Source organism: Poeciliopsis prolifica, unplaced genomic scaffold, assembly GCF_027474105.1.
Source record: "Poeciliopsis prolifica strain line A6 unplaced genomic scaffold, Auburn_PproV2 SCAFFOLD005, whole genome shotgun sequence".
Taxonomy (NCBI): Eukaryota; Metazoa; Chordata; class Actinopteri; order Cyprinodontiformes; family Poeciliidae; genus Poeciliopsis; species Poeciliopsis prolifica.
Window position 1 is genome coordinate 14,172,346 of NW_026562380.1, and position 25,052 is coordinate 14,197,397.

The 25,052-nt window shown below is 37.5% G+C and overlaps 1 protein-coding gene across 1 annotated transcript in view; it reads right to left on the reverse strand.

Annotated features, from left to right (window-relative positions):
• ryr2b (ryanodine receptor 2b (cardiac)) overlaps positions 1–25,052 on the reverse strand; it is a 68,648-nt gene that overhangs the window by 32,751 nt on the left and 10,845 nt on the right. Inside the window, exons 18-58 of the mRNA XM_055029509.1 lie at positions 24,130–24,371; positions 23,316–23,508; positions 22,913–23,132; positions 22,497–22,601; positions 22,297–22,400; positions 22,089–22,172; positions 21,812–21,971; positions 20,289–20,436; positions 19,827–20,035; positions 19,002–19,176; positions 17,638–17,846; positions 17,270–17,462; positions 16,902–17,034; positions 15,615–15,729; positions 15,186–15,346; positions 14,879–15,038; positions 13,745–13,831; positions 13,412–13,638; positions 13,004–13,217; positions 12,320–12,925; positions 11,435–11,635; positions 10,437–10,548; positions 10,175–10,315; positions 9,620–9,896; positions 9,425–9,539; positions 9,184–9,316; positions 8,996–9,099; positions 8,758–8,893; positions 7,128–7,314; positions 6,839–6,947; positions 5,880–6,000; positions 5,315–5,484; positions 4,841–5,061; positions 3,832–3,922; positions 3,612–3,752; positions 1,942–2,105; positions 1,744–1,822; positions 1,522–1,611; positions 1,075–1,212; positions 912–989; positions 26–101 (exon numbers count right to left, since the gene is read on the reverse strand). Of these exons, the coding sequence (XP_054885484.1) occupies positions 26–101; positions 912–989; positions 1,075–1,212; positions 1,522–1,611; positions 1,744–1,822; positions 1,942–2,105; positions 3,612–3,752; positions 3,832–3,922; positions 4,841–5,061; positions 5,315–5,484; positions 5,880–6,000; positions 6,839–6,947; positions 7,128–7,314; positions 8,758–8,893; positions 8,996–9,099; positions 9,184–9,316; positions 9,425–9,539; positions 9,620–9,896; positions 10,175–10,315; positions 10,437–10,548; positions 11,435–11,635; positions 12,320–12,925; positions 13,004–13,217; positions 13,412–13,638; positions 13,745–13,831; positions 14,879–15,038; positions 15,186–15,346; positions 15,615–15,729; positions 16,902–17,034; positions 17,270–17,462; positions 17,638–17,846; positions 19,002–19,176; positions 19,827–20,035; positions 20,289–20,436; positions 21,812–21,971; positions 22,089–22,172; positions 22,297–22,400; positions 22,497–22,601; positions 22,913–23,132; positions 23,316–23,508; positions 24,130–24,371 (6,629 nt within the window). The remainder of the gene's footprint in view (positions 1–25; positions 102–911; positions 990–1,074; positions 1,213–1,521; positions 1,612–1,743; positions 1,823–1,941; positions 2,106–3,611; positions 3,753–3,831; positions 3,923–4,840; positions 5,062–5,314; positions 5,485–5,879; positions 6,001–6,838; positions 6,948–7,127; positions 7,315–8,757; positions 8,894–8,995; positions 9,100–9,183; positions 9,317–9,424; positions 9,540–9,619; positions 9,897–10,174; positions 10,316–10,436; positions 10,549–11,434; positions 11,636–12,319; positions 12,926–13,003; positions 13,218–13,411; positions 13,639–13,744; positions 13,832–14,878; positions 15,039–15,185; positions 15,347–15,614; positions 15,730–16,901; positions 17,035–17,269; positions 17,463–17,637; positions 17,847–19,001; positions 19,177–19,826; positions 20,036–20,288; positions 20,437–21,811; positions 21,972–22,088; positions 22,173–22,296; positions 22,401–22,496; positions 22,602–22,912; positions 23,133–23,315; positions 23,509–24,129; positions 24,372–25,052) is intronic.

A 25,052-nucleotide genomic window follows, 5' to 3' on the forward strand; every position in this document is an offset into this window, starting at 1 on the left:
ACAATTTACACCTGTGGTTACTTACCTCTGCTCTCAAGTTCTGACTTCTTAGTCTTGGCCCAGGTATTATGATAGTTTTCAGCCAACTGTTCGGCCATTGCCTGAAGGCAACAAGATTTTTGTAGTTTATCAGAAAGGCTGTTTCTTGCAAAGTCATTCAAATCTGTTGTACTATTTGAAATTGTGTCTAATTACGTCTAGAAACCTCAAAGTGTTTTAGGGAGGACTTTATACAACACACCAACACAAAATAGTGAAAAGCTGTAAAGTGGAAGAAAAATGAGACAATAGTTTCTGAAAACTTTTACAAAGAATGAAAAAAAAATATCTGAAAAGTATGACACACTCAACCATTAAGCCCCTTTTAACATGATAAACTTAAACAATTACCAGGGCACCGAGAAGCTTTATGTGTCGATAGAGCTCACCGGTTTGTAATTTAATCTCACTATATATAAAGCCGTTTTGTGCAGATATAGGGCTTTTGATGGAGGACCTTGGTGGAGGAAAAGCAAGGAAACACAACAAAAAGGTTTAGGATAAACTTGTTAATAGGTGTGCAGGACTGTCTGGTTGTGCAACAAAATCTCAAGTTTTGCTATGACAAACTGGTCAGTGCTCTAGGTATACAGGAAAACCCAAGATGCAGATGCACCTTTCAGTGGGACAGTGACTCTACACTTGAAACACACATTTCATTTGTAAAAAGCACTTTGTCTATCACAAAGTCCTCCAAAAACACACTAGAGTTTGTAGTTGTCCTAGACAGGAAATGAAAATACTCAAATACTTCACAAGTACAAAGCGTTTTAAGTATTTCTCACATTTTAAACATTTTAAGTGAACTTGTTGTTCATGCAAACTTCTAATTTTGGTGGTCCAACAGGGCAAATAATATAATTAGGACTTACACACTGTTCCCAAGATAAGGTGATGCTGCTCATGTCCAAAGGTTTAGGGCTAAAGGTGGATGCTCCTTCAAATGAGAGCTAATAAAGACAGGAAATGATTGGCTGATGTTCACTGAGGGACTTTAAAAGCTAATATATCAATATCAGCGGTGAGGAGACACACCTGACCGGCCTGAGAAATCCTGTGAGCACAGGCGTGAATGCCAAATGCATCTCCTTCTTTGGTACGTTCTATGGTCCATCCAAAGGCCAACATGCTCTTTATTGTCTCTTTGATGGCCCAGCGATATGACTCCTTCTCCTGTTTATGAAATGACAAATGAACATTTTGGAAACCCTTTTGTTAGTGTTCACAATCCTACTGCTACAGAGCAAAACACTACTATTGTAACTACTATTGTAACATTTAAGTCAATAAACTGAAACAACCTTTGATGCTCAAATGGCATGTTTTGAGGTAAATGCAGGGGTAATTTGAATACAGTGAAGCAGATCAGTTTAATATTTTATATTACACAACACACATTCTGTGCAGGTCCCTTTCGAATGGTTCATTTAACTGCTTTCAATGTAGAAGTACAACTGCTTATAATGTAGAAGTAGAATCTACCTTCTCAGCCAGAGCCCTGTATGGCTTCAGGAGAGGGTGGACCTTGGTGTTTTCACACAGCTGATCACCATGTACCCAACCACTGGCAAACTATTGGGAATAAAACACATGTAATAATCATCCCAAACATCAGGTTTGTTGCCTCATCAGCACCCTAACTCTTATTATTATTTTTTTTTCATCAAGTTATGCAGATCTAAGCATCAGTCATTGGGATATTACCTTTTCTAGAGACCACTTCTCGTGAGTGTGCTCTGCATACTTGTTAACTACAAAGTCCAGTTGCTCAGGCACAGAGACACTAATGCAAGGAGAGAAATAGCACACAATCTAATCAGTTTGGCTTATCCTCAAAGCAAATGAAAATCGGCTGGATGATTTTTGTCACTGAAGGATGACTATGTCTGTGAAGTTTCATACTTTGATGTATCTACAGGTTGCGGGTCAAAATATCCATCCGTGTCCACCGAGGTTATTCTGTCCACTTGAGACAAACAGCCAGGCTCCACATAATCAGGAGGCAAGGCTTTGGCAACTGCAACAAGACACTCCACACACAAACTAAGCAGCTGAGGAATGAAGGACTTCGGAGTTGGAAAAGAGAGGGAGGAGAGGGAAGTAAGACACAGCATATGTCATAAATTAGATTGGTCAACTGAAAAACATTTTATTTGCAATTATTACAAATATATTTTCTTCACAAGTCTTGTTCCAAAACGAGACTGGACTACTTTAAAAGTAAGTTATCAGTGAGGAGATCAGGTTAATTTATCATGGCTGCAGTTGCCCAGTGACAAAACAGTACACGACACAAGTCAGTTATCAGATTTCTTTCAACAATTAAAAGCTCTGTTCAAAGTTTAGTGTTTTGTTGCAATATCAAGCCCAATTAAATGGAAAGCACTTCTGCAATTATACATCTTTTTTTGTTTCTACTGTGGTGCCATTTATCAGTCTACATTTTGTGGCTTTTCAAGGAAACCTGTTTATTTGACTCATATTAAGTGACCAACTAATTTTAGAAACTTCCATAGATTTTTTTTTTCTATTTTCTACAATCCAACCTCTCAAAATGAATAAATGGACCTACATTATATGTGGTCAGAATCCATTTTTAGAACCTACAACCGAGTAAATGAGGAATGACTTTACAAAGGCTCATCATCCTTTAATAAACTTATTATTACCTGAGGGAAAGATGTCTAAAACCCTTAAACACATTTTTCTTCTATTGGAGCAGCAGGATTTTAGGCCTTTAGTTTTAATACATTTATTCAATGAGGGCATAAAACTACAAAAGAAAATATCATATTTCACTATTTTCAACATTCCTAAAAGTTTCAATAAAATAAATGATGCAAAAGCAGTTATTACTTTATACTTTTTGACTGATCAGTATCTAAGAATGTTTAATTGATAATACAAAACATCTTGTTTCCATGAGAAAAAAATACAATAGGACATAGGTAGGTCTGTTTCTCTTAAAGCAAGTATAATTGGCATTGAAATTTAATTTAAATATATATACACCCATATATGCACATTTGGGTAAAGTTAGACTCAGCATTACCCAGATGTCTAACATGCAATACAAAAACCCAGGGCAGCTAAAATGCATAGTACCTAACCTACAATAGATAGTTTCACAGGAAAATGCTTTCTTCATTTAATTATTCCTCTGATATTTTTCGGGCTCAGAATGACTAAGAAAAATAGTTCAGCATGAGCTTGCAGCAGATTGAGAGATTATCTGTTTGTTTCATTTACGGGTTGCGTCTCTTTCAAGTCTCCAGAAAGTCTGCACAAGTTTTGGGAGGTTTCATACAAGGATATGAATAATTAACGATTAAACTCCAGCGTGCTCCTTCTACTTTCTCTAAAATTCTCTGACTATGCACCAAAGGAAGACATCCGAAATGCATTTCGCCTTTTCTCCTAAAATAGACAGAGGATTGGTAAAGGATAGGTCTGGAAAGATAAAAAATTGAAAGATGACACCATGCCCTTCCTGCAGCTGAACAGTGATTTGTGAAAAACATTTTTTTTTAATTTGTCGTTAGGTTAAGGGAAATTTACTGCTCACTGCTTACCTTTTTTGTCAAAGCCTTAAAGACACCCCAGAATAACTTCTTAGACAGTTGAAGTTCCCCTTCAGAGGCCAACTTTTGTTTATCCTGACTTCCTGTGTAAGAGTAATACTTCCACATCTGCTCATAATGACTGGTCAACATCTATGAATGATAAATTTAAAAAAATAATATTATATGTCTTTTCACATTATGTGTGATTACGATTAACTTATGTACTTACTTTCAGGGGCAATTTGCTGTGATCTGAGAGATGCAGAACATCAAACACAAGCCTTTGAAGGAGAGGCTGCATCATAGATGGCCGTAGTTTCCTGAGAAGAGCAATGTGGGAACAACTAATTCATATGCATATACACAAACTGTCCCACTGCACCTTGATCTTTTGTCTCAGAGGAGTGACTAATGTAATTTAAATGGCTAAGAAGTTAATTAATTTTTACAAGTCGCTTTAATTTGTTAAATTGAGAAAGAAGTGGGAAAAACAGACTTCATAGTCGCTAATTAAAAATAATGGGTAATTTTATGGTCGAGTGAGCGGATATGGGAAATCTTTAGAAGGATTAATCTAATGACACAAATCCAGTAAGATTCCTTGAAATGTCTAATATCTAATGAACTTAAGTATATTGACATGAAATATATATTTTTAATGTTGTGTCTGATTTTGTAAATGTAATGCCGCATCACGATGACAGGGGAGGCCATGCCGAATTATGAAGGGCTCCACCCATCTTCCACACAGACTGTTGCAGCCCCTCCCTTCAGGAGGCTGAGGAGCATCCAGAGCAAGAATTTTGTTCCACAAACAAGCAAATGCAATAAAAGAAATCCTTCAATCCTGGCATGTCATGTTTCAGACATACTTTGGAATTCATTTAGTGATAATATGTTGGTTTCAAAAGCACTCATACATTTATGTTTGATAAAAGAAAATGAAAAAATTGGGGGGGTTTGGCAGTAATGACTCAATTGTAGGAATAGCTTCTTGTTCCATTGATTTAACATAACATTGATTTTCTCGGATTGGGATTTTTTTTTTTTCTTTTCAAAAAGAAAAAGAAATGTTGAAAGAATTATAATGAGAACAAAATTTACAATTGCATAAACATCCTGAAGAGGATTAAAACCTTCTTTTTCATCCATTTACTTTCAAAAACAACTATATTTTATTCTCTTGTGGCACTCAACTATAACACTGTTTTCATCTGCCAGCAAGCTTTAGACCTTACTTGCACAAAGCCAGCAAACAATCCTCTGTGGTGTCTCTCTGAGCCCTGGTCAAGCTTAGAGCCTTTGAGAGGCGGTAGATTGCCTGGATGAGAGAATCCACCAGCAGGGCATGATCCTCTAAATCGTGAAAGAGGGCTGAACATTTGGTGAGCAGGGGAAGGACAGCTGTGCACAAATATCTATTGAGGGCAAGAGCCATGTCAGTAGATCCCAGGTCAGTCTGCAATGAAAAAGAGGGGCTGTTTTCTGATGGAGTCCAATGAAGAAAAACCAGAATTAACTTAATAATAACTGAATATAAATTCATATGCATTTTAATTACACAAAAACGTCAGAAACTAGCTGTAACTGTATAGTTACTATACAATTAAAAATTTGAACGCTTACCGAATTAGTTTGTAATTCACCAGTCACTTCCAATATGTCTTAAATTCAATATGTCAACTGGGTCAAAACAGCAAGAAAAAACTCACGGTGTCAAGAGAAACAGCTGCGTGAAGATCAGGCAGAAAGCCAACTTCCAGAAGGTGCAGAAGAAAACTTTGACTCTCCACACCATAAACGCGATCCAGAAATAAAACCATAGCTGCCTTGTGGTCAGGACAGAAAACTGTGGACAGGTCAGGCTCCACCAACACACCATCTAGACCATGAGAACCATGACTCAATTCAGCTCAGTATTCAATTCAAAATGATCATTAAATCCAAAAGGAAAATTTTATTCAACAAAATAAATGAAGTACAAGTGAAAAGGGTAACTCAAAAAAACAAAAACAAAAAGGCAGCACTATCAAATGTAATATTTCCAGCTTAAAAATCAGTAAAACAAATGTTAAAAAGATCAAGTCAGTAGTTAAGATTTTTTCAATAAGTCTTTGTAGTGTATTGTTGCACACTTGGCTAATAGTAATGTAATTTATGTTTGACCCATCAGCCCAAGATGAAAATTGTACTATTTTATACTCAAGCTTTAATCTCCTAAAACAGTAAAGCAAGGCAACTCTGCCAAAAGTGATGGTCTAATTCAGCGTGTTTAACCTTCTGACACGGATGGGAGTTGAAAGCAGATGCTGATGACTCCTTCAAGATCCTGAAGTGGGATGAGAGATCTCAGGATGGCCCTGATACGAATGGCTTCTCCTTTGCCGCCATGAATTAACTGATCAACAGTTCAAAAAGGAGAACATCTGGTAAGTCGCAGTCAGGATATTCACCAACATAAAATCAACCTATAGCAGTTTTGAGCGCATATACTTCTGTACATGTAGTATACATGAATTAAATTATTAAAGTGCACGTTTAGTTGTTTTTTTATTTATGTCAAATAACAATAATTGTGATCACTGTTTTGCAAGATTTCAAATTAATTAAATCTCACAAAAGTCTAAAAGCAATTCATGATCATCCTTAAATTACTGTTATTTTTTTTTATTCTAATTTTTTGTAGTGTTCTGTACTACAAGCAATTATTAAGAAGAAATATACGTTTAATATACACAACAATTTTATTATTTTTTTTCAAGCACTACCCATTATCTAAAAAAGCACACTAGACAGGATGTAGCCAGACAAAAGCAAATGAAGCCTCATTTAGTTTTACAAAACCTTTCACAATTTATTGGCAAATCGGATAAAAGCACATTGTCACATTCCTACAATAATGTCCCAACTCATTTTTTGCCAAAAATAATTTTCTTTAAAAAAAAAAAGTCAACAAAAAAAACTCTTTCCAAAAAATGTTTAGGCACAAAAAAAAACAACAAAAAACACTTCAGGCAAAAATACTAATTAAGCCATTAGAATTATTTTTTGAGTTTATCTGTTAGCCATCAGCAAATAATCATATTAGGAGTTTTTTTGCAGCATGCCTTTAAGTGTATTTCCTGTGCTTTGTGGTATAAGAATTGGCATTTCCCAAATAAAACAAAAAAAAATAATTTTACAGCTTTTTGTGTTTTTTTCTTCTTTTCTATGGCAGAAAAACTAAAACTACTTACATGCATCTCTGGAGCACAGCGTCCCAGTAAGTCAATAAGTGCCGAGTAGAAGGTCATGATGGCGTGCCCCATGTGAATAAGGTCATCCTCATTGCTGTGGACTGCATCCCTATAGCAGGAATCGATCACAAAAGCCAGAACATTTCTCAATGTCACTCAGACATCATAAAAAAACCCAAAAGATTTTGGTTTTATAGACAGACTTTTTTTCTGTGGTGCTGTTGAATGCATGACACATTATTTGAATTTTAGATTATCGGTTACGTGTCTGCATATATGTGACACAGACGTTGTTGTGCTGGAGTGCTGACTGGGAAAAGGTCCATCCATAGATGGGTCCTGAGAGATGCTGATGGCGTCCTTCATGGCGGCTAGCAGCCCGTCTCCCCCGTCTCCTCTCAGCGCAGGGCCAAAGCACTCGGGTCGACGGATCAGCAACCTCAAAACCACATATGCATTCTCCTCTACACTCTCGCCTGGGGGGAAGGAGAGCACACAAGGTGAAAGGAAAATGTAAACAATGATATTTTGAATTGTGGTAAAACACTTCAGCCTGTCTATATGGTTAATGTTTATTCTCTGACGTCTAGTTCTACTATCAGAATGTGTTCATTATATTCATTTGACAAAAAAACTGGTAAACAGAAGCAGAAAGACAATCACAGCATAATCATATTCTATTAATAGAGCACAAACTGAAGACTTTAGATAAGAGGTGAAACCATAAATTACAGAGAGACAAGCCAAACAGAAAGCCATTTGGCTGAATGGTAAACAACCTCAAGGACAATTTGTAGAGATGACTTTTAGGCACTGGTTCAGAAAAAGATAATCAATAGCAGAATGAATTACCTCTGTTCCAAATGTCGAAGATAATGGGGAACATGAAATGAAGCAGCTATTTGTGGCTTTCAGGCTTTGTGTTTTGCTCTTTGCACAGAAGCAAAATTCTTTAGGTTCTATGAGCAATTATTATGCCACGCATTGTATGCATTAAAAGCATTAATAAATGCTCCAAAAACACAAGTAAATGTACTTGATAATTAAAGTTGTTGTTCGGAGTAGAAGCAGTATGCATTACTTTTGTTTTCCATTTTCAGGTTTTATTTTCTTCATTCAAATTCTGATGGCTGATGTTTATTTTGTTGGCTGGGTTTATGCTGTTGGGAGGGAAGTGTGTAGTTTTACTATTCAAAAAGTAGTTTTACTGCCTCCTGAGTAGTATTACTTTTTGTATATTACAATATTCACACTCTGACCAAAGAACTGTTCACCAAGTGAACATAGATTTGTATTTATTTTCATGTTTTTGCAGTTGTACATATTGAGGAGGAGCACAAGGAAGTCTTAAGCCACAAGATCTCAGGATATCAAAATGGTGAAACTGTTCTTCTCAAAGGTATACCCCTCATAAAATATTCACTAGTTCCTGTTTCAGTTCATTCTATTATTTTGAGCCTTAGACGTGAAGGTGATTCATGAATTAAGATAATTCCTTGTGCCGATTATTGTGACTCTTATTTTTAAGTGAGACAGTGACCCGAGTAGTTTTAAAATGTAGGAACATAAGTTGCTCATCTTTGGGAAAAAAATGAAAAGATTGTGTTGAAGCATGGCAATTGCATGTAATTACTGGTCACTAATTGCTGGAGGAAGATACCAGTTCTACAAGGATTCAGTTGGTATAAAAGATGGATGAATTTGTCGTTTATTTTATCCAACCCAAATATTAGATATGGTTCTCTTAGAACCATGTTTTGGAATGAAAATTATTACCAGTCTTCTTGATTTACACAAGCAATTCTTTGTGTACTGTGACTGTGTCCTCAAAATTTTTTGATTAACATCCTTGACGATTAACAAATATTAGATTACAACTGAGAGAAGTTTTTTTTAACGCTCTAATCACGCAAATGTACCATTGCAGAACACAGCAAACCGTAGAAAATCCACATAGCGTTCTCCCTCCACAGGGTTCCATCCAATATCAGTGTAGCCTTTAGCCAGTAGCAGCGAACAGCTCTGGAGACCACAACCAGCAAGGTACTGAACAATCTGGACAGCAGATTATATTAGAGTATTAAAAGTTGTTTGTGAATTGTTTATTCAATCTCATCTACTCATCTTTAAGATTCCTACTAAATTGTAGTTTCAGACCTTCTCTAGGTCAGCTTCCTTCAGTGATAAAGCCAGCTCGTTATTATCCATAACAGAGGCTGCTGCCACATCGAGAGGAGTGGAGCCACGCATGGACGGTGAAGCTGAGGAGACAAAATGTTTTAACAATTTAAACTCAAACTAAAATCGTAACCCAGCCACGTGGATAAGTCTGTCTTGAAACACACCTAGCCCAACTCTGCTGTTTTCCAGTAAGTATGTGAGGCGGTCGAACAGCGCTCCCTGATTGTGACGACTGATCCGACAAAAGTAACAGAGGAATCGACAGCAACTGGCTACCATCTTGGGAAAGGTAATCTCCTGAAACAGAGAAATTTAGGCAGCGTAAGGAGGATCAATTGACCTTTTACTTCAGAATACGTAAAAAGAGAAACAGTATTAACAGCTACTTTTCACTGTCGATCTCACCTTAAACTCCCCTTCTCCCAGAACATTGACCATCACCTCCATCACTGTCTCATGCATGCCCAAAGCTCTCATTAAATTGGGATGTTGGTAGAAAACTTTATTATTCATAATATCTCTGCAACATATACAAAAAAAAAGAGTTATTACAGAGTACACGATAAGAATTATGGCTCACTAGAGACAACAATACTATACCCTAGTTTTCTGATCATCAGCTTCTCTTCTTCTTTCCCCATGCGGACACTCAGAAGAGAACGAATTTGGCCCAGAGAGGCCAGGAGTCCCATGGTGTCCTCCATGGAAGACTGGCTGATAGCGTATGCCTTTGAGAGTGACCCTTCCATTTGGCCCTCCAGGCCCTGATACTGGCGGTATAGCAAGGTGAAGATAGCCCTGACCAGCGCAGGGTCTTCTATCTCTCTCTCCTGAGCCCAGCACACCATCGTCTCAGAAATCAGCCTTCTGAGGGACTCTGCAGACATGTCAGGAAATGAGGAGTGTTGATAAAAGCTGGGGATGAGGAACCCTAAGGCACTTAAAAAGAAAATGCTTAATAACTAGTACTTTAGAATCATTCAGTTTCCCAAAACAATAGTTTTTTTTTTTCTTTTTTTTTTGCCTGATAAACATGATGGATAACTGGGACACAGAAGATCAAATCTTTGATTCAGTTAAAAAAATAATAATAAAAAAAATAAAACAAGGAAAGTCTTTTATATTTCAAAATGTTTCAAAATAAGGAACACTTACTGAGACTGGGTGATTTATATTTTTCCACTTCAGTAGGTTTCTTTTTAAGTCCAACTGCTTTTGCTGCTCGGCTGAATAGCCGATCTTTCAAAGACATCTTGGTATCATCTTCCTCCTCAGAGTCTGGGACCGTTTCGGTGCCTGGATAAGACAGCAAATAAAAGGAAATTGGTGTGATTTGTGAGGCAATCACAGTAAGTGTCCTCTATGAGGTTTTCATTGTCCCATGACTTAATATGTGAAAGACGAGCACTGTGAGTACCACAGTGTGTGTTGAGGAGGTGATGAAAGTCACGCAGGAGCTGCTGGAGTTCGACCGGACACGGACAGTTCTCCTGTTGCTCATCTTCTCTGAAGCTCAGCAGCAAATTGATCTTTTCACAATGAGAAATTTTGTGAAAAATATGAACAACAATACTATGAACTACAAGGATTCAGCATGTCTTGTTTAAAGGGATAGTTCAGAAATATGGAATGCGACAGTACATATCTTTCTTCACCTTTTCATTTAGTATAAATCCAACTTGAAGCTGATGGCTTTTCTAGTAGACAGAGCGAGTAAAAGCATTTTACAATAGTCAGAATCAGTCAGGCAGATAAGAATGATGACGACTGCAATCACAAATCTCAGAAATCTTAGGACTTTGTGCGTGTGTTTTTTATCAACTTTTAATCTACATTATGATTTTGAATGGATGGTAATTTAATGAAATAGAGGCAGTAAGTGCCTTTCATCTTAGAAACTGAAAATAGAAAGCATTCCTGGTCAGAATCAACAGAAAAATAAGGAGAAAAGTCAATAAAATATTGCTAGAATATTGATAGCTTGGATCACCGCAATACGTTTTCTTTGTACACTACCTTTACATTTACCTGACAGTTTGCAACAACTAGAAATGCTCCAAGTGTTGTTCTTGGCACACCTTTCACACAGACTGATCAGTTCTTGTGTAAATAAGCACCTAATGCAAATGTCGCAATGATTCAAAAGTTCACATAAACAACCATGATGATTTTGAGGTTTGAGTTGTTTTAAGGTGATTGAAGTTCATACTGGTCCCTGTCAGATTAGCTGTCACCTCCATAACTAGCCAGTTTGGATTTATGCTAATTGAAGACCCCAAAATTATTAGTCCTTTTATCTTATTATCTCCTAACAAGACCTCATTTTAAAAATTCTGAAAAAAGAAAAACAGGAAGAATTTTTATTAATTCTTTGCAGTCCAGTAATTCATCCAGAACTGTTTAGGTCTATTTAACCTGCTCTTGCGGAGGAAGTCGGAACTCCTTGGTTTTGCGAGCGGTCAGTGCTGCAGACATGTTGAGGGCCTGCATGACCTCAGTGTAGCGAAATCGCTGGTTCTCCTGCAGCTGATGCACAAAGTTACCAGAGAATGCAGTCACTGCTTCGACCCTGTGTCGCACCTGGCAGTCACACAGGTAGGACAGCAGATGACAGAGCTAAAAAGAGAAAATGTGAGAATGTTTCTTCAGAGTTATAGTACTTTCAGAACTTATTGTACCTGTTTAACTTTTTACATGGTGTAATGCACAAACTTTAATATGTTGTCTTGGTATTTTATGTTATAGACCAACACAGTTTACATAACGGTGAATTTTGTGGATAATACAATTCTAAAAATATGGCCTTATAATCACCTTCATTTACTCTAATACTCCTAAATCAAATTCAAAGCAGTAAGTGTCTTCAGAAGTCACTTAATTAGTTAATAGAGAGCATCTGGACATAATTTAATGTACAATTTTTGTAACTGTCAAAGTATTATTGCTATGGGAAGTTTGAAAACCGCTGGTTCAATTCCATGTCTTAAAATGGTTCAAAGTTCAGACCTAAGTCCAGTTGAGAATCTCAAGCTAAACTTGAAGTGAAATGATGTTATTTTCTTTAAACTTTATTTATTTTCTGGTTTGATCTGAAACTTAAAATTATAATAAAATGTGTTATAATTTTTAGCTGTAATGTCACAAAATGTTAAAGTTTTTAAGTGGCATGACTACATGTGCATGCCACTTGTCGTGCATGCCACTACCTTTGAGTAGGTCTACCTGCTCAAAGCAACTTAGTATCACAATGTTACAACAAAATTATATTTATGAGAAAGAAAAATGGTAATATTTAACCACCTCTAATTGGACAGGTTCTGGAAGCTCCATTTGAAGAAGTCCTTGTTTAATGGCATCATCTTCTTTTATGTTGATGCTTTTTCCTCTTTGTTTTCCATCCTTGGCTTCCTCGACAGTTTTGACATTCTTGGAGAAGACATTTGGTTCAATTAGCCTGAGCACCTTCACCAGGTCTTCATCCTCAAACACCCCCATGACCAGAAGGTTGTTCAGCAATCTTAAAAGGGGTACGAGCAACAGTTCAACACTGCTTCCCGCAGGATCCCTCATTGCTTGACCGACAGCCACAACCCCGGCAGTCAGCATGTCCACTGTCAAATTCCTCAGTGTGTCCAGAGGGATTTCTGGGCTGTCTGGGCAGGCTATTTCAACCTCACCTTCTGCTTCCCTCCCATCACCCCTGACAAAACAAGGAGATGAAAAACGCATCTGTGGTTTAAGGCATGTGCTTCTACAAGTGCCCTCTGGTGTTTGACCATTCCCTCCATCTGTTACGCCATTGAGAGGGCTAAGATAAAATGAGGCTTCTCCGGTCTGGTTCGTCATTGGGATGATGTATTCATGGTTCATCATGAGGCATGCTCTGGTGTGACTGCTTAGATAAACCTAGAGGAAATAAATTTAAAAGCTAATGAATACATTGTTGTAGGTCTACCATTTGTTTTTAATCCACACGGCTGGCACCTGAATAAACAGCTGATAATATGCCATACGGAGCGGTCCCGGGAGGTGAGGATTCTGAATAGCATAAAGGATCTGTGACTGGTCAACGTGACTGCAGAGAGCGTGGCAAACTCTGGTGTTACCCAGGGCACAGAGCGAGCAGTAGAGCAGGAGGATATTTTGATGAAAAGCGAGGAGGTCGTTGAGCTCAGACAGCTCCAAAATGTCAACACATCTGCGAGAATGCCATGAAAAAGTAAAAGACAATTTCAGAAGGGGGGTGTCTAAAGGACGAGTGATTTGAAAATATTTTATGCAATAATGCAACACTAATAAAGTAGAAAAAGTATACATAAAATATCACAGAAATGTTTATCTGTTAACACAAGTATAAAGTGTTTTTTTGTTGTTTTTGTTTATTTTTTTTACCTGTTTTCATCAGGAATCTGAAGGGTCATCACTTGTTGGGGTTCAAAGCATTGGATTCTCCAGCCATGATGTTCGTCAGGCCAATCAACAAACACCTTTAATGTACTGTCTGGGACTCTTGTCCAAGTGACTGGTTTCAGATACTGAACCTGAAACCTTGGAGGGCACTGAGGACTCGAATTCCTTCTCTGACTGCGAAGCAAAGCTGATGACAAAGGCATGGCATTCTAGAGAAAGACAAAAAGTATATCACCAAATTTAATTTTAACATTACACGTTTTACATGAACAACCATCCAAAACTTTACATTTATGATTGATAAAGCTGTGTCACCTTGATGCTTTCCAGTTCGAACTGGAACATGTTGCTGGTGGTGGGCTTGACAAATACAGCAGGAAACAGCTTGGTTCCAGCCTCCAGCTGATCAGAGGGAAATGGCGTGTTCTTTGTGTTAAATAATGTAAACCTTGAACATTTGGGAAAACTGTTTGAATTTTCTGATTTCCAATGCATATGTTTGCCCACTAAAATATAGAGTATGTTACAAACAAAAAATATATAGTTTCCTGGAAAAATACCCATTGCCTTTTCATGATTTTTTTATGCTATGACCACAAACTTAGTACTGTTCTTATCATCTGTACAAAATAGAGCTTAATTATGAGTGAAGTAAAAGTGCATATGCTTTTCAATTGCTTTTTTACAGAATGATGTGTAAACATATTTATATCAACAAATATCTTGTGCAATTATATTTTACACAATAATACTGAGATTATTAGTTAATACTCTGATAATTTCAACATTGGCAGAGCTGTTCAACAAAAATATAAAACGTTTCTGGCTGAGCTTGAACTATTTTGTGAAAAAGACTGAGCAAACAATGTATTCTGCATCTGCAAAGCCAATAGAAACATAAAAATGATCTGTTGAGGAAGGAACTATAATAGGAGATAAAATCATGACCTCACACTGAAGAGCCTTTCTTTATTGGAAGGCTCTTTAGAGTGATTTCTTGATGTGTGCTTAGATCAGATTACTGCAATTATCAAGTTATGCATTGTTAGATAAGATGTCTGTGACACATTATGCCCAAAAGTCTTGTAAAACTTGACTCAACTTGAAATGTGACATAGAAATGATCTGTGACTTCACCAAGTTGCTTGTTTTTAGGCCTCATATTCATAAGTATGTGTTATGTAACCAGAGAGAAAAAACACAAAAAATATAGTTGAATTTTCTATAATTCATTGTGTTTGAAGACACATGCTTTCAAGATTGGTGTGTCTCTTCAACATGCTGACTGGTTTTAGCAGAGCAGGAAGATACCCCACTCCCACCAATCCCAGAATGCAATGCGGTGTGACCTCCCTTTTGCTCCAAAAGGTGGCTTTGCAAAGTATTGCCACTAAGGCTGAATACATACAGTAGGTTCACCACAATTTAACTCAACTTTATTTGACATACTTGGAAGAAAGTCGACATCTCAATGCCATTAGAAGTGAAAGTGAGCAGTCCGGACGCTGTGTCGATCAAGCAGCCAATTTCCAACCCTGCACTCCGACGACTCTGAGACAAGCCCGTAGCTTCTCCAGCACAAACCATGAAACAGTTGCTTCGCTTCACACTGCAAGGATTCAACAACATTCAACTAGCAGCCTGGCTGCAACATGTCTAATTCAGATAGAACATTAAAACTAAGCAGCCAAGCGAATGTTAACCTGAGAAGAACAAGTAGACAAAAAAATATGTAACTGTCTTTGTGCATATTAACCTTTCTTGAACTTTGCCACTGTCGTCGCCAAGGGTGACAGTTACTGTGCCAACGTTGTCCGTGTCAAACGTTGAGCCATGCTGATGAAAGTCAGAGGTCACCCAGCCTATCCACACATTGAACGGCTCCTGGCCAGGAAGAATCCTCACTGCAAAATAATACTGAAACAAAGAGGTCATTGAGTGTCTCAGTTTGACATTCAAATCATGTTTTGTTATTATGTGGCTGGTAATTAGAGAAGAACCACGGCACACTGCAAGTGCACAAGCTTTGTGTAACAATCTGTTTGATTTTTTTCCCACTCTAGAATAGAAGATTGACAATGCAATCTTGTCAGAAATTGCAGAAATAAATAATTTAAAAAAAAACATTTAATTAGCACCAGCAATGAAGTGGTTGTGATGAAATGAGATAATGAGAAAGTCTTACTCTGAAGCTCTGGATGAGGTGATCGTAGTTATCCTTTTCAACAATAACGTCTTCTAGAAGCCGTGCAGAGGAGTTGCTGCTGACTAAGCCTGGTTTACTCCTTTTCATCATGAACCTTTCAGATAACAGAACGTGAACAGGGTTATGCAGGGTCTGTTTTCTACCATTGTTTCTTCCAATGCATTCAAGTTTTCTCATTTTTCCCTCCTATTCAATCTGAAAATCTATTATATCAGGTTACTATTATTGTAATCACACAAGAGACACAGTAATAGTTTAAAAGCATAACAACATTATTATTCAGCCTAAATCAATATTTATGCCATGCGTATTGTGCATACATTTATAGCTTACAAGTAGAGTGATTTTGGTTTTCCTGAACTCTTAGTTATAAGATTAAGCTACAGAACCTTCTAATGACTTTTTCTTTTCTACTGTTGCTCTCCAATTATACATCATTATCTGCTTTTAACTTTGTTCTCTGTATTATTTCTACAGAGCAGACACCTTTTCATGTTTAATTATGTAGATTTCCTGTATGGAATATTTGACAGAGCTACTGCTAGATTTAGATAGTTGTTCTGTGTAGAACTAAGCCCTGAACCCATGCTTCTTACCTAGGTTTGCTCCTACTTTCTCATGGTTCCTTGCTGAATAGAGTTATTGCTGCCATTGAGTGTATGCACCATTTTATAGAAAGTTGTTCTGGCCAAGTTTTTTTTTCTTTCTTAAGATACTCACTGGGGTATTGCTCTTAATATCTCTGCATACTCTTAGTTTTTCTTTCCCACCAAAGGTTTTTTTTTAAGCGTTTCCTTTCTGTCCTCATAACCTCCTGCCAGTCACAGAAAATGGTGATGCATACTCAGTTGAGTGCTTGAGGAAGTTGTTGTCCTATTAAAAGTAAATTGTTCTTTTCTTTGCTCATCACACATTTGCTCTGGATAAGCACAGCTGCAAAAGCAATGACCTGATCCAAACAGGTGAAGTTCCTTCAAGCAGTGTTTACCAATAAAGTGCAATCAGCTCAACTTCATTCTATTAGAACTTGGGTTTAATTGGGCTGCTTGCACAAATTTAACTAACTACAATAAGAACTTAATGAATTGGAGCGATATGTCCTGTGAGAGAAAATTTGCAATAAATTGTTGTAATATAAATTAACTGAATTGAAATTGAGAGTATTTTTCCAAATTTCACAATGAGTTTCCTGTTTTTTTTTTTTTTTTTTTTTTTTTTTTTTTTTTTTTTTTTTTTTTTTTTTTTTTTATACTCTCAATCACCTACCTCTGTTTCAGTTTTGATGTTTTGTCATGACTGTGATCCTTGTAGTCGAGCTCATCTCTTGAGCTGGCAAAGCTGCGTGCTGACTTCATCAGAACTTCAAAGTCAGAGTCTGTGTCCTCCAGCTCCTTCCTCACTGAAAGACAACAGGCGTTAATTACAGCGTGGCCCTGGGGAGCTTAACCAGAACAATCCATGAAGGTCATGAAAGAATATCACCGATCTGGACAGGGGGGGATAAATCTGGATAATTGCAGCTGAATCCCATACACAGGTTGCAATATTTCACTCAATGGGTCACTGGTTTTCATTTGTTGCAGTAGACACATTGTTATCTGTGGGAGTCCTCTCTGCAAGCAATGCCTCCAAACCTGAACTTGGAGTTAGAGAGCTGGAGGGGACTTGAAGCCCCCCCTCTGCAGGGCTTCTGAGTGTGGCAGCACATTGGATGGGCATGCTGAGCCGGTAAAAGCCCATCTCACTTCCTCCACCATGTTGCACCAACGGCCGCTGAGAGACCCTCAGGCTAGATAAGGAATCCATTGAGCCCCTATGTCGAGTAACCTTGAATGAGATTTGCACATTGTTTTTGAGATCAAGGTTGTGCATCAAAACATCAACAGAACAACATGTAATGCTAGGCCCCAGAGATGGCGATGTATTAACAATCACACAATTACTCTATGATGTTGGGTGCTTCAAAAGATGTGGTAAAAAATGCCCTGACTATTGCACTGACCTGTAAGCTGTCATCATCAGGCAGAACTGAAGTAAACTGGGGCAGTTTCCAACTCATCCACAGAGGTGGGTCTCTGGTCATATTAAAAGCAAAGGGTTTATATCCCTCTTGCTGCCCACACACGTCAAAGTACTGCAGAGACTCCACCAGGCGGCCCAGGTTCATCCTCCCCACCTGGTTAACCCCAACACTGACCACAGGCAACAGGCCTAACAGAATAAAATGAAAGAGAAAACTAAAAAAAAAAACTCTCACAAGGTTATTTTAAAGTCAAAGCAAAAAAAAACATTTAAAATTCTGTGAGAGTGTTTACCCTCTTACTGATTTATTTTATTCTTCGTCACAAGTGATTTCAGTTTTATGAAGTCTTTATCTACCAGTGGAAAAGGTGATCCAAAGCAACTTATCCCTTTAAAAAAATTACTCTCCTGTGCTAAATTCTAAGTTATCTGGGAGAAACAACTTTGAGTTCAGCTTAACTGGCTACACCCAAGTCTCAACACTGCCAGAAAAAACATCCACAAGAGAAGACGAAAACCACAAAAAAGCACAAAGTCTAAGCCTCACATTAGAAAAATCTCAACAGTCTATGACGATTTTCTGTGGAGCAATTTTAATACCAGTGCTCCATAAGACTTAGTTCCTAATGTCACCAGCTGTAGTCTCTACTATCTCTGTGCCTTCAGCCTGTCTTCTCTCCAATATATCACCCGGATTCCCATAAATGATGGAAGCCTGAGTTCTGCTCTCTACCACAAAAACTTGAAGGAGAATTACAGGTGGCCTTATGTGGTTATGCAGCTTGACAATGGTTAAAAACAAACCCACCAACAATTTGACTCCAAAGCCCTCTTAAGTAAGATGATGGTGTGGTTTTCTCATAGTATTGAATTTAAATCTAATCAAGCTATGACCTAAAAGTATTAGTACTTGAAATCCTTCCACTGTAGATCAAACATTTCTACAACGGCAAAAAGTTAATGATGTAAATGATTAATTTCCAGTACCTGTAGACACTTAATTCACCAGTTGCGAAAAATGGGGGCACAACCAGTTATTAGGCTCAGGAGACAATTAATCTTTTACATGGGTCATCGTGACAAAATAAGATGCTTTTTCTCCCCTTAAAAATTCTGAAAGTGCATTTGCACAGGTTATGTTGAAATTTACTTGATGGTGAGAAATACTAAACGGTATCAAAAAAGCAAAAACAGAAGAAATATGTAAAGGGTCAAATACTTTTTACCAGCAATGTATAGCGGTATGTTTTCTTCCCCTCAAAGTTTCATGCATAAGATCAATGTATGTAGATGTCAGCGTATGTAGATCGGGATGCAAATTTCAGCAAAAGGATTTTCCCACACCGTCTCTGATATCCAAATCCTTGGCAGCCAGCTCTGATCCTCTGTCATTAAACAGCAGCTCTCCATTGAGCGTGACCATCATGGTGCCTTCGAACATGTCCACCAAGCAACCCACCACATCGCCTCTGAGCCAGCGCCGTCCCAGCGGCTCACCACCCTGATGGCACCACTGAGCCTGAAACCAACAGCATCTTTTTACTTGACATTCAGAAAAACAACATCAAGGTACCAGAAATGGCTTATGAGAATCTACATACACAGACTCAGTATTGAGTTCATGAAAACCTTAAATGGCATAAACACTTGAAAATCTGTTATTTTGTTTGTTTCTAAAATGCTGTTATGGAAAGAGGTTGTTTTTGACCCATATTCAGGGGTAAGGACAGGAGGAGAACGATAAGATACTAATGATAAGGAACAGAAGATTCATAGTAATTGAATCAATATATTCAATTACTGTTCAATTACCTGTGTATCACTTTAGTTACTGATACACAGTAACTAAAATGCAAATATTTAGCAAGGATCAGGTAAATTGCTTGCTGATGTCTTACAAGTTATTTAAAAAGTGAGAAAAATATAAACCTAGAGCATTTTATAAAATTTATTTTGAATTCAAAAAAGAAAATGTCTGAGATTGTTTCATTTTATTTTTCTGAATGATATGGCCTACTTTTTGTCTCAAAATGAAAACTTTCTAACATCACAGTCAGAGTATCTTAAAAAAAAAAAAAAAGAAAGAAATTTGAACTGACTGAGATTTTGATTCCCACAGCAGCAAGAATCTTTGGAAATATCAGAAGTTGTAAAATTGGAATGCCTCACCTCAAACCCATCAAAGACATAAGCCTGGTCATCTGAGCCAAGCTCTTTATCTGGAGTACAGCCCGGTCGGGCCCAGCCCACTCTCATATTCCCGGCTGTCAGTACTTCAAATTCAAAATACCACTTCCCCATGGTCACCGCATAGGATTTATCTGGTCTGAACACTCTGCTCTTCTCCACAGAAAAGAGGCATGGCTTTGATAAAGGAGCTGTCAGTCAAAGAAATAGTGCAAATATGGTTATCTCGGAAAATAAAAATTTCATTTGCAGCCAAAACATGTTAAAAAGTTCATCATTGCAATACAGACAGATGTCACAGCAATAAACCATAATTTAAAAATAATAACTTGGGAGTTTTCATTTAGTTTTACATTCTAGCCATTCCTTGACGTTACCTACAGTGTGTATGAGATCTGTAATAGGTAGCAGTGTGATACATTTAATTTGGGCTTTGGTTCATACTCTGTTCCTGGCTTAGGGACTCCAGGCTGTAGCCAAATGCCAGCAGGAGACGGACGGCCTCTCTCACGCTCTCCATGCCTGCTTTCCTAATCCTTTCATCAACAAGGCTGTATGGCACGAGATGAGGACTCCGCTTCCCCTTTATATTCTAAAAAAATAAAATACACGATTGGTAAAGAGCAAAACAGGAAACAAATTATGCCTGAAAAACATTCAACGATGTTAGCCTTGATACAACGGATCACTTTCTTTGCACAGACTTGGTGGAATTATTTTTAATTGTACTGTTCTGAATTTACCGTAATTAAAACATGTTAAACTTTGAATTGTACATGTATTGCTGCAGGACAGTTGGGTGTAAAATTGAAAATACATTTATCTTAGTAATTTAATTCAAAAAATAATATCAACTCACAAGATCATGTGTTCCAAGGATTCATTTCAATGGTTAAAGATGATGAAAACCCAGACTTGTCTCAGAAAAAGTACTAAAGACTAAAGGAGTTCTGTTTAGTTACATTTATGCTTTGATTGACTTCAGGTTAGCTTCATTGTTATGCCTGTAGATATTTATTGGTACCATTTATTGTTAAGCACTGTTTATTTATTGTTGTTTTTCAAATATTTATTTATTAACCCTTCTCTTGGTATGTCCAGTGAAACTGTTCAGTGTATAAAAGCCAGCTGTTTTCTTTTACTGTATAATGGTATTTGGTGCAAATCTGACCATCTGTTCTTCGATAAATCCACCTCAGCTTCAGTTTGTTGTCATGCCTCCTTCTAAACATTAAACCTCAGCCAGTCAAAGTGACAAGATTTTGAGGTTGTGTAGGATGACAATAGTCCAAGTTCAATGAGGTTCAGTGTGACATTTCTACAGGCAGTGAATGATATGAAATGTCTCATTGTTTACTAATCTTGGTACCATCTACAAGTTTTATAAAATATAATGATTACATTTTTCAACAGGTCTTGGTACCTGAACAAACTGGGTAAATGATCAATTCCTGATTTAATATCAGTGCTTGACCGACAAACAAACTGGCCTGATCTAAACCAACTCAATATCCTCTGACAAATGTGACTCCAACTTGTGTGTGGTTTGAAGCATCTGAGTGGTGTCCAAAGTACACAACTCCTTTGGATGTTATACAAATCATCTAATTGGTTCAAAAGCATTACAATGTTAGCCAGATGAGTCATTTAACATAAATGAATGAGTGTCAGAGTGGAAAATCCCTTTGTCTACTCGTGCTTGTAACATTTCTCTGTTAATATTCTTTTCATTGACGTAATGTGATTTATTAGAAAAATAAATTCTGGTTTTTGTTAGCTCTTAGTGTTAATTATTGAAATCAGCTGAAATGAATACCCAACAATTTCACTCTTTGTGTAATGATTACACTTGCTTTGAATTTGACTATTTGAGTAAAATTAGTGAAATAAATCAACTTTAATGGCATTCTAATGTGCTGAGTTGCACCTGTGTACAACCACTACAAAAAGATAACAAAAAATAGCACCTGCTCAGGTCCATAGGTCCATCCCTGTTTGATGCACTCTTTGGCCCAGATATTATGACGGTTTTCTGCCAACAGGGTAACCACATCCTTGTCAGCTGGACTGAGAGTAATTTGTCTTAAATCTATTGGTGCAGGCCTGTAGCCGCAGGGCAACTCATACCTGAAACAGATGACAGAGGACAAACCTTAGCATCAAGCATTTAGCTCTCTCAAAAATCAAACTTGACTGTTATGACACCAGGATATAGCATTCTGAATGCAAAATTAAAATAATGACTTTTTGTGTATTCTCTTGTATTTGATGCGTTCCTCAGGGTGGTCATCTGCCAAACCAATGTGGAAACCCAGGGCAAGCACCGTCCTCCAATGGAAGAAGAGAAGAAGTAACAGAGAAGGCAGTTCTTAAGATTTAAACTGTTTAAAGTACAGCGAGATTTTGATTTGAATTAGTTTTTAATTTTATGTTTTGAAGTATTGGAGCTCACTTAAGAATGTCCTCAGCCATTTGAAGGTTCTGGTTTCTCTCCTGCTCTGGAAGCTTGGAGAACTCTATGAGACAAGGGTCGTGTTGTTTACCTTCGTCTTTCACCTGTTTGACAAAAAATGTTAGCTATTTCATACCAAAAGCAGAACTGAAGCACAGGAGTTAGTTCAACTTTTTTTTAAAAAAAACATATTTTCTTACTGGTCCATTTGTCCATCCGAGGTCAATTCTGTCCTTCACCCAGAGTTCATGAAAGTTTTCTGCCATTTTTTCTCGAATGTCTTCAAGTTGTGGAGGTAACATAACCTAAAACAGGTCAATCTCTGTTAATGCACTACTACAACTTAATTCAGGCCAGAGGTTATCAAGCTGGCAGATGCTGGGAGACCAAAGTCACTCCGCAGTGAATTGCCAGTTTAACTTCAAATCAGATTAAGACGCACATCCTACAGACATAGCCCGCATGATTTGTGGAGAAGAATGTTCGAGTCAAAGTATTGTGCCCAGTGAACAGCATACCAACTTCAAATTGGGTGAGAATATTTGTTTAGTGTGACATTTTTACTAAATCTGGCTTTCTTTAGATGGAAAATATGCTTGTGTGTGCTGGATGTTACCTTGCTGATGTCTACTGGTGTAGGGGTGAAGGTAACTGGAGTGACTGGCACCGAGGGGCCAATGAGCTCTTTTTTTCCCTCTTCACAGTCCGAGATGTATTTCTGACATGGCTCTACCCTCAGTTTGACTTTGGGGAGCAAAGCCTCAGAGCATGAAGCGTAGCCTGGTGGGGGCAGGAAGCGAAACTCTCCATGTCCCCCGCCAAACAGAAAACGAACCCTGATGTTCAGGAAAAGGACAAAAAAAAAGGCAGTAATGGTTTTCGACAAGCAAAAAACTAATTCTTATTACAGTACATTTACATTTATTTGTTATTAATATAAAATAATTGAAAAAACAGAACATTAACTCGAACTGAATGGAAGAGAGAGAGATCAGTTTAAAGATTTTAACACTGCTGACCTGACTCCAGCTGAGAAGCTGACCACAGGATACAGAAGTCCATTAGCACTGAAGTTCTCCAGCATGCCCTGCACCGGCAGACCGTTAACCCGGAAGGAGATGCATGGAACCGTGAGGTCGAGACAGCAGCTAACCACATCATTATCTTTCAGCAGATGCGAGAAGGCGGAACTGACTTTACGCCCCACACAACCTGCAATTCAGGTCAGGCAGGAACAGGTCACTGGAAAAGTGATTACTGTACAAAACGTTTAATCTGTATTAATATGTAGCACTGCTCTCAGCCTGACTAAATAAGCAATAAAGTTTAATGCAGCAATGTGTATTAAAAATGTTTTGTCCTCAATGTGCCATTTTCTTTCATAGAAATTTCACTTCTTAATAAACTTTACACTTCCACTGAGAATCCTAATTTACTCCAAACACTTCTGATTTCTCACAGTGATACATTCACGTTTTAAAATTTATATTACATACCTTACATCTGCACAGTGATTTGTTTCATCTTTTTATTTAGGTGATATTGGCTTCCAAGAAAATATACATCTTAAAATTTGAACATTGCATAGGATGAATAAAAATGGATTTTCATCAGATATTTTTTGTCACAAGTCTGTTTTGGGAACAAACAGACTTGCAGTAGATTTGCACAACTTTCAAAAGTTGTGCAAATCTACTGTGATGTGAATGTAATAAATTGATATGAATATATATTCTGACAATATTACTAACGACAATAAACGTGGAATACAAAACCACACTGAAGTTATGCAGTTTCCCAAAACGTACACCATAAGCACTTCCTCTTATTCACCTGACCATAGGTGTTGCCCATCAAAGCCAAATGAATAGAGGTCATCTCCAACTCCATTGCCCCCCCAGCCCTCTCCTCCTGTTGGCCTGGGCAGGTAGCCTTTGGTGAAGGCCCAGCCAACACGCAGGTGTGTCGGTTCAGCTGTGAGAAATGGGTCAGCATGATCAACGACCAACTCATAGTACCATCTCCGATGCTGAGTTGAGGCCTCTCCCATGGCCAGGAAGATGTTTGCTCTCATGCTGCAGTGAGGGTGTTGAAGAAGGAAAGAAAAGGCAAAGAAAACAAAAAAATAGGGAATAGTATTATTGTGAAATTTAGCAGTATAGAGGTATTTGTCCAAATGTGACAGAAGTCTATAGTTAGACTTTGTTCAGTGAATGCATGTTGAAAGAATAGAGGAAACTAATAGTGACACAGAGCATTTGGGAAACAAATTTCTGATCACTGTATCAAACCAAGGCGGTGCTTGCTTTTTAGGAGTAAGTCAACTTCATAAAATAAGTAGCACCATATCAAAAAAAATTGTTCAGGCTCAAAATTTCATCAATGTCTGTTCTTGAATAAATTCAATCACGTTTGTGGAAAATATTAATGTAATTACTATGTAAATACATGTTCTGTAGATTGCTACACTCTAGTTTCTGTTTGTTCCTTTTCTTGTCTAAATAAATGACCTAAAACCATGTTCTGAGAAGTTACTTCCACTCTGCAAACTGGGGGTAAACTAGCACATCCATTTTGTAAAACAGAGCATCTTTTCACTTAAAAAATTATGAGAATTTAGTAAAAAAAATAAAAATTAAAAGATAACACATCTGCAGAAAATTAAGCAGTTTAAATTAATTTAACTGAGAGTCCCAGAGGAAAACAAAATTAGAATTTCAGAAAACATGATTTAATGTTTTTTTCTCTGTTGACGT